The 15,939-nt window shown below is 43.4% G+C and overlaps 4 protein-coding genes across 6 annotated transcripts in view; 1 reads left to right on the top strand and 3 right to left on the bottom strand.

Moving 5' to 3' along the window:
* Positions 1 to 663: 663 nt before the first annotated feature.
* Positions 664 to 2,903, bottom strand: mrps26 (mitochondrial ribosomal protein S26). The gene is made up of 4 exons (XM_035609704.2): positions 2,533 to 2,903; positions 1,468 to 1,614; positions 1,227 to 1,350; positions 664 to 1,138 (listed from the first exon to the last, which is right to left on the bottom strand). The coding sequence occupies exons 1-4, from the start codon at positions 2,757 to 2,759 to the stop codon at positions 1,007 to 1,009; spliced, it is 630 nt and encodes a 209-aa protein (XP_035465597.1). The 5' UTR covers positions 2,760 to 2,903; the 3' UTR covers positions 664 to 1,006.
* The window catches only part of alms1 (ALMS1 centrosome and basal body associated protein), a 53,901-nt gene continuing 40,810 nt past the window's right edge, over positions 2,849 to 15,939 (top strand). For all 3 annotated transcript variants that reach the window (XM_047327352.1, XM_047327351.1, XM_047327353.1), the window contains exons 1-3: positions 2,849 to 2,981; positions 3,736 to 3,899; positions 11,314 to 11,391. The gene's annotated coding sequence lies outside the window, so the exon portion shown is untranslated. The remainder of the gene's footprint in view (positions 2,982 to 3,735; positions 3,900 to 11,313; positions 11,392 to 15,939) is intronic.
* si:dkey-33c12.3 (uncharacterized protein LOC335380 homolog) lies at positions 4,600 to 7,615 on the bottom strand. The gene is made up of 3 exons (XM_035609690.2): positions 6,454 to 7,615; positions 5,939 to 6,063; positions 4,600 to 5,762 (listed from the first exon to the last, which is right to left on the bottom strand). The coding sequence occupies exons 1-3, from the start codon at positions 7,453 to 7,455 to the stop codon at positions 5,702 to 5,704; spliced, it is 1,188 nt and encodes a 395-aa protein (XP_035465583.2). The 5' UTR covers positions 7,456 to 7,615; the 3' UTR covers positions 4,600 to 5,701.
* On the bottom strand, positions 11,098 to 12,914 carry LOC118285827 (nanos homolog 1-like). Its single transcript, XM_035609698.2, has one exon. It carries the CDS (start codon positions 12,756 to 12,758, stop codon positions 12,069 to 12,071), a length of 690 nt encoding a protein of 229 aa, XP_035465591.1. The 5' UTR covers positions 12,759 to 12,914; the 3' UTR covers positions 11,098 to 12,068.

Below are 15,939 nucleotides of genomic sequence, written 5' to 3' on the forward strand. Positions count from 1 at the left end.
TTTCATGTTTTTTGCAGTCCAATATTTTAGAAGGTCATTTTTCACCACAGTAGAGGGCAACAGGTGCCGGTAAACACAGGGAGTTGTTTACCTGCTCCTCTTCTCACTGAAGCTGCAGCAGGTCGCCTGAGATTCACCTCTGAGCACCATCATCCCATCAACCTTGCACGCCTGGTCCCAGAGAGAAGAGGATTACTCTGGTTCATCAGCAGCACGTTGTCCCACATGAGCTGCCTGACAGTAAACACAACACGGACAGCTGCGCAGGGCGCCACCTAGAGGGCGACTGCTTGTAGCACAAGATCAGAGGATGTGACTGTGATGTTAAAAATACTTTTTTTCTTGAGGAAACAAAAACAACTCATTCTGAATCCTAAATCCTGTAGTTACACGCGTCACCTTTTTTCTTCTTTTCTTTTGATGAGAAGCGTCTGAGAACTCATCTACGACATTGTGGAGCATCTTTTGAATGGACATCGTAAAAATAACGGCCACTTTGTCTTAATACGGTTTCTCAAAGTTTGACGCTATATTGTAAAAAAGACAATATTCAATTCTTAATCAGTCTCAGAGGCTGAAATACAGAAAATGAATATTCTAAATTTTTGGTTTAAACATGATCAAATATTCAATGTTCAAAAAAAGATTTAAAGGAAACTCCAATTAAGGTTAATTTACTTTATATACATTACATATCATGAGCAGACAGTAATGATCGACAGTACATGAATGAAATAAGGAAGGTTATAAAACAGACACATGAAAATTAAAGGCAGCACTGTCGAACTGATCATCACGTGAAATATTGTCTTCTGTCAAAAGCTGAATCGACTCCAAGCTCATACATTTCTGATGACGTGATGTCTGTCTGTCCATCAACCTTAACTACTTGAAGGATTTTTTTTTCAAATACATCTTCGTTATCAGGTACGACAAATGTTTTTTTTTTTTTTTACAGTGTTCGTCATACAGGATGGATTAGACTGAAACGGCCGTCTGCCGCTTTTCACTGCAGCATTGTCTGTTTAACGACGCGTCCTCCTTTGTCGATGGCAAAGTTGTAGTTCTTTGGATTGTCCAGAGCTTCTTCGATGCGCTGATCCAAGTTCTCCAGGTTGATGAAGTTCTTCACTTCCTCCTGTGACAAACAGAGAGAAAGCACAGAGTTAAAAGTGAGCCTGAGATCAGTACCTAGGACTACAACCAAAATCTTAAAGACTTTGTACCTGCAACTGCAAAATCTCCTTCTCTTTCTCTTTGATGAACTCCTGTTGTTCTTGTTCACGCTTGATGGCAGCCTCCAACTTCTTGCGGTCAGCTTCCTCCGTCTCCTGCTGGATCCTCATCGTCCTGAAAGACGCAGAAGGGAAGAAATCTGAACGAGCCACTGACAACTCTGTATGTTTGAAATGAGTTTTTTTGTAGTGTTCTTCCATCAACTTCAAAAACCTTGATTTCTCTTCTCACCTGATGTGGAGCAATCGGCGGTTCTCCTCGTTGTTCCAGGCCATCAGGGCGCGATGCTCCTCCGCATCCTGCCTCGCCCTCTCCTCCGCCTGGGAGCCCGTCTCCTCCTCGTACTTCTTCCTCAGCACCTCCTCCTTAAACTCCAGACTGACGAACAACAGAAGAACGAGTCGGGATTAATTCACAGTCACATTGGTCTCACTGGTATTGAGCAGTAACTCAGAATTTAAACACACATTTTCCATTTCAAAATTCCACAAATTTTAATGTCTTTGTCTTAATGTTATTCAATGAGTGACCTTGTGTATGAATGGTGCTATACAAATAAACTTGCCTCGCATTAATTCCTAGTACTATTTAATGTGACCTGGACGCATGTCCGGATTACTGAACAGGTCCAGGGGCCTGAGGGGTCTTGAGGGCTCCCTGGGATAAAGCCAGTCTGAAATACTTCTTGTCAATTGGGGACGATGGGCTTTAACTTCACGGTCCAAGTAGGGGCTTTTGTAACGTACCGGAGTAGTAGTATAGACTAAAGACATACACACACACACACACACAAATACATATACATACACAACCACATGCACACACATAAAAACATACATAAACATACACATAAACATATACACACACATACATATACATACACACATACACATATATACACACGCACACACACACACAAATATACATACACGTATACACATATACGCACGCACACACATGTACGCACGCACACACACACACACTCACATATATATACATACACGCATACATACACACACACACACATACACGCATGCATGCATACATACATATATATATACATATATATATACATACACATACATACACACACACACACACACACATACATACATACATACACACACACACCCCTACATACAGACACACACACACACACACACACACATATACATACACACACACACACACACACACACACACACACAAGGAATTCAAATAAAATAAAATAGAATAAGCCAACAGAACTGGGCCTAGACGAATGGGGTGCGTGTGCGTGTGCGTGTGGCCACGTACCGGAGCGCCCTCATGATCATCGTGTACTCAGAGAACCTCTCCCTGAGCACCACCATCTCCGCCGGGTCGACGGGCGGCGGCACCTTGACCCGCCCCTCCTTGGACTTGGCCACCGGGTCGTTGCGGGACTTGCGGCCGCGGACGGCCGCCACGAGCACGGCGCCCCTGGGTGCGAGCAGGAGCCGGGCCGCCGCCGGCCCGCCCCTGCCGCCGACCACCGGGAACATGACGACGTGGGAACGTGGTACTCGGTCGGCGGATTGTAAAAGATTTGAATGTGACGGTTAATTAAAGCGCGTGCCGCTGAATAGAACGACGTCACATTGACACTCAGGTGTTATCGACATGTAGCGGCGGCCATTTTGTTGTCCTCTGACCGGGAGGAAGTGAACAAGCGAAGGAAGAAGCCGTTGTTCAGAAAGTTACCGCCATCTTCAGGGCGGAGGAGGGTTCGTAACAGAGTCTTGTTGCTCCTGGGTGAATTAGAAATAGTAATATTTTTTAATTTTACAGGACTTTTCCACACCAGTGTAACTAATGGTGGCGGCTGAGCCGTTAGCTAGCTAGCTAACTAGCTAGCTAACGGCTCAGCGACCTAGCTTCAGTGTGTGTTACAAAACGTATTGTCATTGTGAAATGAGATCAATTTTTTTAAGGATGATTATATTGTTAATTACCTCAGTTTCCTCAGGTTCATTATTGACAATTTACATACATTTATGTTATGGTAATGCGTCACAAAGAGACTCAAAGCGACTGCAAAAAAGCGACCATAAAGGCAGCTGGTGAAGCTTATTGGGTGACACCTCTGACTTTGGTACAAAAGGGTCGATGTTTCGATTCCTGGTCAGGGCGTGACTAAAATCCAGTGTGGGCCCCTCAGACAAGGCCCTCAGTGCCGCCTGCCTACCCGTGATATGAGTCGACAAATCGAATGATTGTTAGTTGCTTTGGACAAAAGCGTCAGCAACGTGAATGTAATGTAGCAAACGAATGTAACAATTGTCCGCGATGAGACAAACTGACTGAAAACCTGCACAAAACTACTCGAGCGGGATCAGCCTTTCAGTCTAAAACTCCTTCTTTGTGTCTGATCAGTAGTAAGAAGTTTTTAATTTTCCATTCATGAGGCTGTACCTTTTGGTCCTTGGTTTAGCTTCAGATAAACTTGAGTATTTGAATCTGTTTCACTTCTTTCTTCAGTGTTCAGTCAGTGGGATGCCTGGTGTCAGCCTGATGGTGACTGATGATCCTCCTGAGGCAATGTACTACCACACTACAGCTACTACTTGCCAGCTGGCCAGCACCACGGAATGATGGGAAATGGTGCAGTGCCATTGTGTGTTGTCCCCGTGACATTGAAATCAGTAAGTAAGGAGACGTCTAAGCAAGAAAAATGACTCATTTACTATTATTATTATTATTGTTCAGAGGGGAAAAACAGTCACATTCGCCTCCTAAACTCAAAGCATTCAAAAATCAACCATGAAAATATTTACTGTTCTCATTTCTCTCAGATATAATTCTACTATTCATAATTATTCTCATAATTCCTATGATTAAATCACACATTTGTTACTTAAACACACCTCTGACCTTAAAGAGAGGGTGCACTGTTGATTCAATATTAAAAGAGAGTCTCATATAATTAGACTTAAATGGACTGATATTGTACAGAAAAATCACATAGTCTGTTTTTTCGGCAAAGTTCAAAAAGGCTCAATAAAAACACACAACCGATCGTCTAAAAATATCCTGTTTTGGCCTGAAAACACAGTTAGTATTTATTCATCAGAACTAAAATGAGGCCACAGTTGATGCCTGTGTCTTGTCGTAAAATAGGCCGGATGCATATCTGCATATTTCAGTTTTTACAACTGATTACACTTTAAAGAAAAATGTCAAGCCATAAAATAGTGTTGTTTCACATTAAACCTACAGTGGAGAAACAACATCAACATGATGTTTTGTGCTTCGTGAGCATCTGTAGACCGATATATTAGGAATGCTGCAATTTCTACTAAATATCCCGGAGCGTGTAAAAAAAGAGTCAATGCGTGAACCAGGTTGCAGGTCAGTTACATGTTTATTCAGCTTTTTGCCAACTGTTACAGGTACACCGAGCGCAATGGTGCGGGCTTGTATTGGTTTCACAGATGTTACGCACCGTCAGGTCTAAGATCAGCAAACAAAACAACAACAAGGAGCTCCCACACTTATCGTGTAGTTTCATTGTTTAGGTTACACAACAAAAAAAACAGAAAAAACAAGCTAATGCAGATATGTCCAAGAGACACACTGCATAAATATAGGGAGAAACCAGTAACAGTTACTGTAGTCTTCCAACGCATTTACACATCCAGACGGTCGAGGCAGAAAAGACCAGACATTTAAATAACCAGCAGAATAGGAAGTCCCGACCTCACACTGATTTTTTTAAACCGTCACAAAAACTTTGCAGTATTTGTGTAAAGAGTAAATGCAGAGGAAGAATAACTGGAAACTAAAAGAAAATAGGTTTAGTGAAAATAAAATTTTAAGGTTACTGGTTCCCTGACTACAACTACAACAGAACCAGGGTTTGCAAGACGACGCACGATTGATTGGTGGAGTTCCCTGGTCAAATAGTGCCGCAGGTTTCTACACAAGCTAAAGTCCAAGCATGAAGAGATATTGTGGGGAATTTTTTCCGTCCTCCTTCACAAACAATTGGTCAAATGTTTGCACAATGAGGTGGGGCAGTCGAGTCAAATCATGAACTCTCTTGCTGCTTGGATCTTAACGTGCACGACAGAGAGAGGGGAACTCGGACCAGATCGATCCTGCCGTCCGACATAGCCACGTAACTAATGCAGTGCAGCCACTCTGCCAGTTCACAGTTCGCCGTCGTCGTAGCCTCGATGTGTGTTGTCAGAACGTGTGTAGAAGAAGGGGGACTTCTGGTGGGACCTCTTGTTCAGCACAAGGGCACATCTGTCTTGAGAAAGGATGAGCTTTGGTGTTCGGTTTGGGGAAGAGTCAAGAAATTTGTTTTTTTTGTTTTGTTTGGGGGGGGGGGGCAGATGAGAGGGGGATGAACGTATAAGAGAAATGAGGGAGGAAGAATGATGATGTTCAGGTCAGGAAAGAAGGGGTATGAAGAATTCAGGTTTATGCCAGGCTGGCGGTTTTAGTTTAGGGCCGGGTAGGAAGGGTAGGCCAGGCGAATCTCTTCCCCCTCCAGAAGTTTCCTGAAATGGAAAAAACACATTTCCCCTTGAGCTTGAGCTGTGCAGTTATTTGCATATTTACTCAACTGAATAAAGTTTGGTCTTAAAATGGAGAAAGTCAACGTCAAGATGATAAATGAGCAGTATCAATTATCTTAGATGATTTCTGTGTACTTTGTAGGAGGCCCGCGTCCTACCTGTACGCAGCTATTTCAATGTCGAGCGCCATCTTCACATTGAGAAGGTCCTGATAGTCCCTCAGGTAACGCGCCATCTCCTGCTTGGCTTCGGAGATGTCCTGCTCCAGCTCACTTATCCTGATCTGTGAATGCAAGAAAAAGAAAATAGCCATTCAATCTCAAATGACACAATAATATAAAACTCCAACTCCCTCATGTTTTTTCTCTCTCTCTCTTTTCTCTGGGGTTTGTAGCTTTTGTGTGCTGTCTCAGTTCTTCCAGATTTTCTCCTCTGCTGTGAGCCTGCAGTTGTTTCCTGCTGGTGTAGCTGCTGCAGGAATATATTTACACATCAAAATGTCCTCTGTCTGTCTTCCTCTGATTATACTATTCATCTTCTTTTCCTTTATGTCTTTCCTGCCACTTTCTCCCTGTGCTGCTGTTTGAGGCTCTGAAATAATAAGCACAAGAAGCAGAATACTTCTCAGCCAGTGCAGTGCACATTTTCCAGCATCCAAATGTCCCTCGTTCACCTGGTACTTTGCCACGTCCTTGGTCTGCGTCTCCTCCAGATCCTCCAGCTGCTTGTTCAAGGAGTTGATGACGTTCCGGAGAGCCTCGATCTCTGAGGAGCGGGTCTGAAGCAGCCTCCGGTACTCCATGGTCTCCTCCCGGATGGCGTGCACGGCCTCGTTGTTTTTGCTGGCCATCTCCGCCACGCTCGCAAACTTGCTCTTGTACCAGTCCTCGGCGGCCTGCATGTTCTTGCTCGCCAGTCGCTCGTACTGCGTCCGGATGTCTCGCAGGGCGGTGGAGAGGTCGGGCCGGGACACCTCCACGTCCACGCTGATGTTTGCCATCTGCAGCTGGGTCTGCAGCTCCGCTTGCTCCTCGGCAAAGACCTTCTTCAGGAACACCATCTCATCACACAGAGAGACCACGGTGGCCTCGACGTCGCAGTTGGAGAGCACGGCCCTGCTCGCCTCCTCCTTGGCCCTCTGCAGGGCCTCCTCGGCATCCATACGCCGCCTCGCCTCCTCCTCGAATCGCTCCTTCATCTGCTCATACACGTCGTGCAGGTAGTCCCTCTCCGCCTCCATCTGCATCTTCTCCCCACTCTCTGAGTCTATCGCGGCCCTCAAACTTCGCACTTCACCGTCATAGAGCGCCTGCAGACGGGACGGGTCGTTCTGCCACTTCCTCAGCCCCTCCAGCTCGGCCAGCAGGGCTCGGTTCTGCTGCTCCAGGTGCCTCACCTTCTCGATGTAGGTGGCGAAGCGGTCGTTCAGGTCCACGAGCTGCTCCCTCTCCTGGGATCGCAGGCCCAGCAGCTCTGTGTTGAGAGAGCTGGTCTGAGCGAGGTTCATCCTCTCTGACCCATCTGGCAGGGAAGAGGAGGCCAGCCTCACGATCCTCTTCCCGGACGGAGGAGCCCGAGAAGGGTAGAGCGAGGAGGGCATGGAGGATTTGGCGGCGGTTCGGGAGCCTCTGTAGCTGTCCCAGAGTCGGTAGGAGAAGAAGGAATCGTAGCTCATGATGAATTTTTTGTTGTGGATTTTTCGGGGTTGTTTGTTTAAGAAAAGGATGTGGATGTTTTTTAGTTTCAGAAGGTTTTTTTTTTTATGTCCCCCTTGTTCTGCACACCATCGGTGAGGATGAGCGAGCGTTTTTGCACTGCACCAGCTCAGTGATGCTGCATATCCTGGGCTTATATACAGTGAGGCTGCCGCCCCCCCTCCTCCTCCTCCTCCTCCTAGGAACATCAATGCTGTCAGCACCCGCCGAGCCAATAGCAAACTGCTGCAGTGAGGAGAGAGAGGGTTGGTTTTCAGACTCACTCTCAGCCACGGCAGGCAGAGTATACGTGTGGTAGAGCAAGTTTTCCTTTGCATTGCAATCAATTACTGTGATTACTCTATGTGTTGCTCAATGCATATTTTAATCTATTTTATGGCCTCAATGCAGGCGGGGATACGTTTCTCAAGCAATGCGAACACCCGCACACATAAAGCGAGAAAAACCTTGTACCATGACTTGAAAGAAAATGTATTTGCCACAAGCCACTTAGAGAGAATCAATACATCGTGCAAACAGAGGGAGCGAGGGGGGGCACTTATGTTTTTAATGCTCTCGAAAACTGGAAATTAATTACCACTGATGCTGTGTGGTGCTTAAATAGATTGATGTGGAGGATTGATGCCCACTACTGAATAATACAAGATGATTAAGCTATCCCACATTAGCCAACATACTGTTCGATAAAACCATTTCCTGCAAACTGAACCCTTCACAGGTTAAAAAAAAATATCTTTTCACTTTATTAGATATGAGATATAATATATATAGAAACTTTAGATATCACATCCCTTTGCAGTGTCTCACATTCTGCTAATCTTATCTGTTAGACGTCTGTTAGATCTATTTTTGTTGCAAACTGATGAGTCACTGATGTTCTTGAGCCGTCCTGGCCCTGTCTGTCTGTCTGTCTGTCTGTCTGTCTGTCTGTCTGTCTGTGTGTGTGTGTGTGTGTGTGTGTGTGTGTGTGTGTGTGTGTGTGTGTGCGTGTGCGTGTGGGAGACACCAACGAGGAAGAAAAGTGCTACGTGTATCTGCTGTCACCGAGAAACACTCGTGCTGTTTAACATCCAGAGAGAGAACCTGTAAATCAGCCCTGTAGTATTGTTGAAAAGTGGAGGCATCGAGCTCAAGTGTTCTTCACATTCACATCACATTCTTTCAAGCCAACATAATACTCTTTATGGGAGGAGATCATTATTTAAACTGTCGTTTCATTGTAGGAATCAGGCTCTAATGAAATACTCACTATAGTTCCCTCTCATACTTGGATGTAGTGAAAGAAAACAAGACTATGGAGAACGAGGGAATAACAACAAAGGGCATTTTAGATAAAAGGAGACAAATTTATATGATGATGATAAGCTATATTTATATAGTACCATTAAAAAAACAGGGTTTACAAAGTAGGATACTCAGGGGGGTCTCAAAAATGCATTCACACTAATAAAACAAATGAGAAAAAAAGCCATGACAACATCACATAACAAGTGTAAATACAAAGAAAAGAATGAGAACAGTAAAAGAAAAGGACAACATTGCGTAAAAGCAAATAAATATGAATATAAGAATAAAAACAATAAAACATAAAAGATAAATTAAAAGATGATGAAAAAGATCACTCCACACAAAGGCAAATCTGTAAAAATGGGTTTTAAGAGGAGATTTTAAAAAAGACACTGAAAAACTAAGCGAAATGTTAAAGAACCTACCGGCTACAAGGCATCATGTTTTGGCAACGTGGTGTTCACAACCTTCGTAGGATAAAAAAGGGTAGAACATTAAATTACAGGCCTTATCATTACTGTGTAATGTAAAATGCACATTGCAGCTTCACTCAATAACAAACATTATTGCAGGGTTGGGGAAAATACAATATATAAAAAGAGGAGCATAATTGCAACCACACCTCAGGGATTTGTTGTTTTCTTCTGCATTGTATTAACTTGAAACAGTTATTCACAGCATAAGGCAAGTTTGTTTATATATATACATCAATGCAAGTCAAAGCTATTTACAGAAAAGGCCGGAAAAAAAAACACACAAGGCAAAATAAAAGGAAAATTTGAATTAGATGTAAAAGAGTAGAAAATTAAAAGTAGTAAAATAAATAAAACAATAGAATAAACATTAGAGTGTAGTGACAAAGCCGTGTTAAATAGGAACCTATAGTCGCAAATTTGATTAAATGGTGGGCAAATGCAAACAGCAAAGTCCTGAGCTCTGATTTCATACGATTGAGAGTGGGAGAAGATGAAGAAAAGAAAACAAACGCACATTGTGACAGCTACACCCAAAGGCTTTTATAGAGGGGGATGAGGTCAGTTAATGTTGTTGCTGTTCTTAGCAGTTGCCAATAGAGGTCGATGAAACTCATCGATTGCTCAACATTTAAAGGAGCAGCTCACCCAGAGGCACAATAAAACCTCCCTCACCTCCCCCTCTGAGAGTTCAGGTGCCACTGCCTGATTATTTGAACGACCCGCTGTAGTCCACTCAAACGGAGTCAGTGGACGAAGATTGTTCATGCTCACAGCACCAAAAACAATTGAGTTCACAAAACAAACTTTTCAAGCCCTTCAACAGATCCTTTCCTTCTTGTTGTGTTTTGGGTTTTTTTCACAGAAAGAAGAAACTTACTCCAATAAGGTCTGTGAATGATCATATATGGTATCTAACATTTGAGATACAGAAGGGAGAAAGATTCATTAGTGGACCATTCCTGTAGTCAACATAGGGATTTTAATTTATTTGTTTAATTTAATTCTTGGCATTGAATAGTTAGGTTTTCCACAAGTTAGCCGTTTCACATCTGTGGACTTTATCTGAACAATACCAATAGTGTGTGTTTCTAATCAGGGCTGATCAACAAACAAAAGTTCTGAAACAGAAATTAGTGTTCGATATGTTCGGACAGATGTTTTTTTTTTTTGCATCATATTACATTTACTCAAAGAGGGCAACACTAAAGCTTCAGTACAGTAGGAGAACTTTCTGTGAAGTACTAAAACAGTTCAGTAAGACAAAGTGTTGGAGAATTGTACAGTAAGTGCTAGTTAGGCTTGTTGGGGTGTTATCAGAAGATATGAGTTTTAAAGAGCAAGACTCTGCACTTCGTAGCTCGTCCTCCTGTCGGAAAACCACAAAGGAGAACAGTCCAGAATGTGATTTGTGTTTTGAGAAGTATTGGATAATTTAACCTTGGTGGGCATTGAATGCCCATTAGAATAAAACCAATGAAAAGTTAGAGGCAAAATAATTATTTGGTAGAACAGTTAAAAACTCATTGATATCTGAAACGTGTCAAGGGACGCCAACTACACACTCCAACATTTTTTTGTAAATCACTAGTTTAATCTTTAACCATGTGTTGTATGCTTGTTATAGTTCTGTGTGTGTGTTTATGAACCAATCCAGTGCTGATCTGAGCAGTGAATTTAAAAAAAAAAAGCATCCATGCAGGGGATACTGTCATTGAAGCACTAGGTGGCGTAATTGCATTGCATGTATATCTTTTCGGATGAAATATAAACATCAAAACAGTCTGTCATGTGTCCTGCGGCAGGCTCATTCCATAATATTAGTAATCAGTTAGAGGCACCTTAAAGAAAAATGCAAATTACGTTTTTATTCAGAGGTTATTTACAGCGAATATATTTGCCAGTGATACATAAGGTAAAAATAAGTACATAAAACATTTTTATTGACAGATATAGACTTTGGAATGTCAGGCTTTTCATTGCCAAAACTGTTTGCCCCCTTTTATACATTTACAAGAATTGCAGTTATACAGCATTTGTGTTTTTTGAACAATACAGAGCTCGGAGCTGCATACCTTGAAGAGCATGTCGGTGAACTGCAGCTCAGATCTATACCCTCCACTGTTTTACATTCAGGTAAAGTACTATCCACATGAAGTCACACATAAAGGCTAAAGAATATAAGACATCCAACATATTAACATATACAGAAATCACCTTTAGGCTAAATACAAAAGTGTATTCCTTTGGTAGAAAACATTTATCTCAAGAAAAGAAGAACAACGTGCTCGAGAAGTGTGTTTTGCATCTTGCGTATAGGCGACCTGTCAGACTCTTTACATCCACTGGGCCATTGATGGATGGGACTGAACATTCATCTGGTATCAGGAGTGCTGGGACCTCCCATTGGTGTTGCTGACATCTCATAAGAGCACAGACCAGCCCGCCGACATGCACAGGGTCGAGAAACACACCAACTCGCGGTCACAGCATGGAGGTGGTCATTCACAGGTCGATCTGTACAGTACTTTGGTTCCTCGTTCATCACCGAGTCCTTAAGAGTGCTGAGGGGGTAAAATATTGCGCGCAATGCGTCCATGTGTAAAAACCATGTGCCCATAGAGTTACAGAGATAGACTAAAACATTACAAATGACGCAGGAACACAAACAAAATCAATAAAACAAATCTTATTTTCTTCAAATCTCTCGCCACCCAGACTTGTCTTGTGCATGGAAATGGGGGCAACAATGACTGCCATACACGCGCGTAATTCCTCAAACAGTGCAACTCGAACTCCATCCATCGCCGCGCTCAGAAGATCTTCAGCCGTTTGCCGATCGGCCTGCCGCCCCTCGCCAGCCTCTGGCTCGGCTGCTCCCTGGACAGCGGGCAGTACTTGATGGTGTGCGCGTTGTCGCCGTTGGCGCTGCAGAGCGGGCAGGTGTACGCGCGCAGGATGGGGCACAGCACCCTGCCGTCCGCCGTCTTCAGGATGTGCGTGCCGTACACTTCCTCCGGCGCGCCGTTATTCCGACAGAAGACGCACACCTTGGGCTCCGGCTTCGCCCGCTGCGTCTGCTTGCGCCGCCGCTCCACGGAGAGCAGGTCGAGGCTGGCGAAGCTCCCCGCGTTGTACGAGGGCGACTCGTCCCTGTCCCCGAGCGGCGAGTCGCCGCCGGCCAGGTGCTCGTACGGCCCCAGGAGCGAGATGCGCTCCTTGAGATCGTAGATGGAGAGCGGCGGCGGGGAGCCCGCGGCCGCGCGGCAGCAGTCCAAGTGCGCGTCGCCGTCCCGGCCGTGGCCAATTACGCACGAACAAACCGGGGCATCGTCCTCCAAGCCCAGGGTCGCTTTGAGAGACTCGGTTATAGAGTTCGGCCGGAAGGCCGGGCTCTTGTTCTTGGCGACAAGTGTCGACAGGCCGAGGTAGTCGTTCCAAAAATTAAAAGTGTAATCATAGGGAGAGCGCGCGTCCAGGAAGCCGTGGTCTAAGAAATCCATCCTGTCAAGAGCTGCAGGTCAACGTCCGCAGAGGCGATGAGGGTGTTTCGAGATGATGTTCTCGTCGTCAGCATGTAGTGACCATGTGGAGGTGGTCCACTCTCTTCTGTCGCTGGGTCCAGTGTGAGGAGCGCTCAACACGTAGGCGCTGATAAGTTCCCCAGAATAAAAAAAAAATGGGGGGGCGTGGTTTTGGTTCAAGTTGATTATCTCTATGGCCCCATAGGAGGGTCTGCAGAGGCAAGAGCAGGGAGTTACTGAGCTGGGAAAATCACCCCCCCCCCCCCCCCCCCCCCCCTCCCAGAATATGTGCATTATTACAGAATCAGTATATTTTTGCATAACAGGAGAATATTTATCCTGCATGTTGGCTGAGAGACGGATATGGATCATTGCTTAGGTTGATTTGTCCTTGTTTTTGGGGGGTTTTGGATTTTAAAAAAAACAGCAAAAATGTTTAGTAAAACAAGTGTTAAATGTACAGCAAGGATTTTAAGGGCTTTTAATTTGTAGGATTTAAACACTGCAGTTAGGTGTTTGTGTAAAGTGGAACCCCTGTGATTTACTATAAAGTTGGAGGCCTTTTAAGGGACAGATAAAAAAAAGACTAGTCAGCAGAGAGAAGAGACACCTTGACTTTCTGTCTCTCTACTTTTTGGCTCATTTTCCAGCCGGAGCTGGACATCACACATCATGTGACCTCAGATGTTTGGTTTCGGGGCCAGATGTCGGTCCAGGGATAAGCTCAGATAACCTTGATTACCTCATCTGGCTAAACAGTAACCATGGCTATTGTACTGATCTTCACGTGCAAAATCGGTGACTTTCCCTTGTAAACAACTTCAGATAACTTGGCACAATAGAAGGTCAGAATGTGAATCAGCTTGTCAGACAATAATGTCTGTGTTTGATCACAGTGGATCAGAGAGTTGTGTTTTAAACATTCTTGTGCAGAACTGTAATATTTTTTTTATGCAATCCCAAACTATTCTCGCTACTCAGACTTTCTTTAAAGCTTGTAAATCCAGGCCTCTGAAGTAAACATCACCCAAACAGCACAATCTGAGAATCACACTGTTGACCTGGTTGCAACGTGTAGACATATTCAACTTGCGACAAAGGATATCGGCATCAGCTTTGTTGTAAGAAGCCATTAGCGGTTTTAGCAAACGTTTGCCTATGGATGCGGAGGAGACTTAGGTTACGAAAGAGTCTTAAAGGCTGTAGGTTCCCATTTTTCAAGTCTGTCTTAAAACAATACTCTGTGGGGATTGTAGATTTTTTTTTCTCTCCCACAGCTCTTACGCTGGAATCGCATTATGAGGTCTCGCATTGGCTGGTATGGAAAAGAGGGGTGATTAGTGAAAATATGATGAAGAATATGTGAATCTTTTGTGAGACAAATGCTTTCATTGTCCCGGAAGTTAGTATTTTAGGATAAAACAAATAAAAGAGCGAGGGAGATAGAATGAACAGCAACAGCTAGAAACAATTAGTTGATTTATAGAAAAATAACTAGGCATTTTGATAATTGATATAAAATTTTAGTCTTTTAAAGAAGTAAAAGATTCAACACATTCTCAAGTTCCAGCTTCTGAAATTTAAGGTTTTGCTTCTAATATCTGTATCGGTCAGACTAAAAAAGTAAGAAATAAGCAGCAGATGAATCCATAAGGAAAATATCCGTTATTTGCCTTCGCCCTATAGCAATATCAATGGCTGGCAAGACAAAGGAACGAGCTCCATCTAGAGAAACTAAAGTTGCCCGGCCAAAAATTAAAAAAACCCCAAATAAATAGCCTTGTCTTTGCCACATAAAATTAAGAGAAAAAACAATCTGGTTTGTGCATTTTGACCACTTCCTGCACTGATGAACCTATAGTGTGTCGTTCCACACGGAGCGGCCATGTCCTCCCTGCACCTGTTCTGCTTCCCCTGAGCCCACGGCTTTGTGCTCACAACCAGCCCTCCTCCGCTCCATTGTCTCCTGCCTACAGCAGTTAGACGTTTAACGCCATTAATATGCATTAAAACGGAGTGTGCCACATGTGTTCATGTGTGTGTGTGTGCGTATCCCAGATAATACAGGCTCACACACACACACCAAAAGAGCTAGATAACCGACCTGACTGCCAGGACAAAGGCTATGTTTTTATATTTTTACACTCTATAGTGAAATATTAAAAGACAGCAAAAGTTGAGGAAAGTAATTTGCATTTTTTAAATATATTTTGTGGGGGTTTCCACTGATGAAAATAATCAATATCAGTCACCACATACTAAGTGTGATTCAGTGTTACAGGGAAATGTATATAAAACATAAATCCAAGGTTTTCGTCCTCTGGATTCAATTTTATTTTGTGTTACATGTCAATGTATCACAACTTTACGATCATGGTTTTTTTTTATGTTTGTTTGTGTACATCGGCAGTCACTATAAATTCTGCCGTGAGAGACCTGGATTTTAATGTCAAACAAAAGGAATGAATTTGACTTTAAATCATGCTAAGAAAAGATGTTTATGCCAAAAATGTGCATGGCCTTGTAAATACGGAAACGGATTCCTTGAAAAGGAGAATACATTTGCTGCCGCTATAAAGTTTCCGGCAAGTGTAGATGGCACAAAGCATGAAGAAAAAACATGTTAGTGAGACAGTTTCTTCTGTGTGGGAATAAATTATCATCAGAATACACCACATGGTCCATTTCCAAGGTCACCTCCAGCTCTGCATGCACAAAGGAAATCATGAGAGAGCATTTAAAAGATGAATGGCTGCCATATCACAATGGATAGATTGCATGAGGGGCAATATGACGTGGCTCTGTTGCTTCAGGGTGCCTATTTTAACTATCCATGCAAAGTGTGTTTGGCAGCCACAAAGAAAGTATTGGTGATCATAATGAATATGAAATACATTCGCTTTACACTTGAGGAGTTTCAGTCCCAACCCTTGGAGAGAGAAAAAAGATTTCTGGCAGGAAAATCGGAGTCGACTCACCGTTAAACCATGGAGGGCAACTCAAAAAGTTCTTTACACAAGGAAAAGGAAAATATAAACAACAGATAAAAACCATAGATGGGGGAGCGCAGTTTCAGTGCAGGAATAAATCACCTTAAATTTAATAAAGGAAACTTAGTGCAAGAAGAGTAAAATAAATCAGTCAGAGACACGGGAAAACC

The sequence above is a fragment of the Scophthalmus maximus genome, chromosome 15, assembly GCF_022379125.1.
Source record: "Scophthalmus maximus strain ysfricsl-2021 chromosome 15, ASM2237912v1, whole genome shotgun sequence".
In the NCBI taxonomy this organism is placed as follows: domain Eukaryota; kingdom Metazoa; phylum Chordata; class Actinopteri; order Pleuronectiformes; family Scophthalmidae; genus Scophthalmus; species Scophthalmus maximus.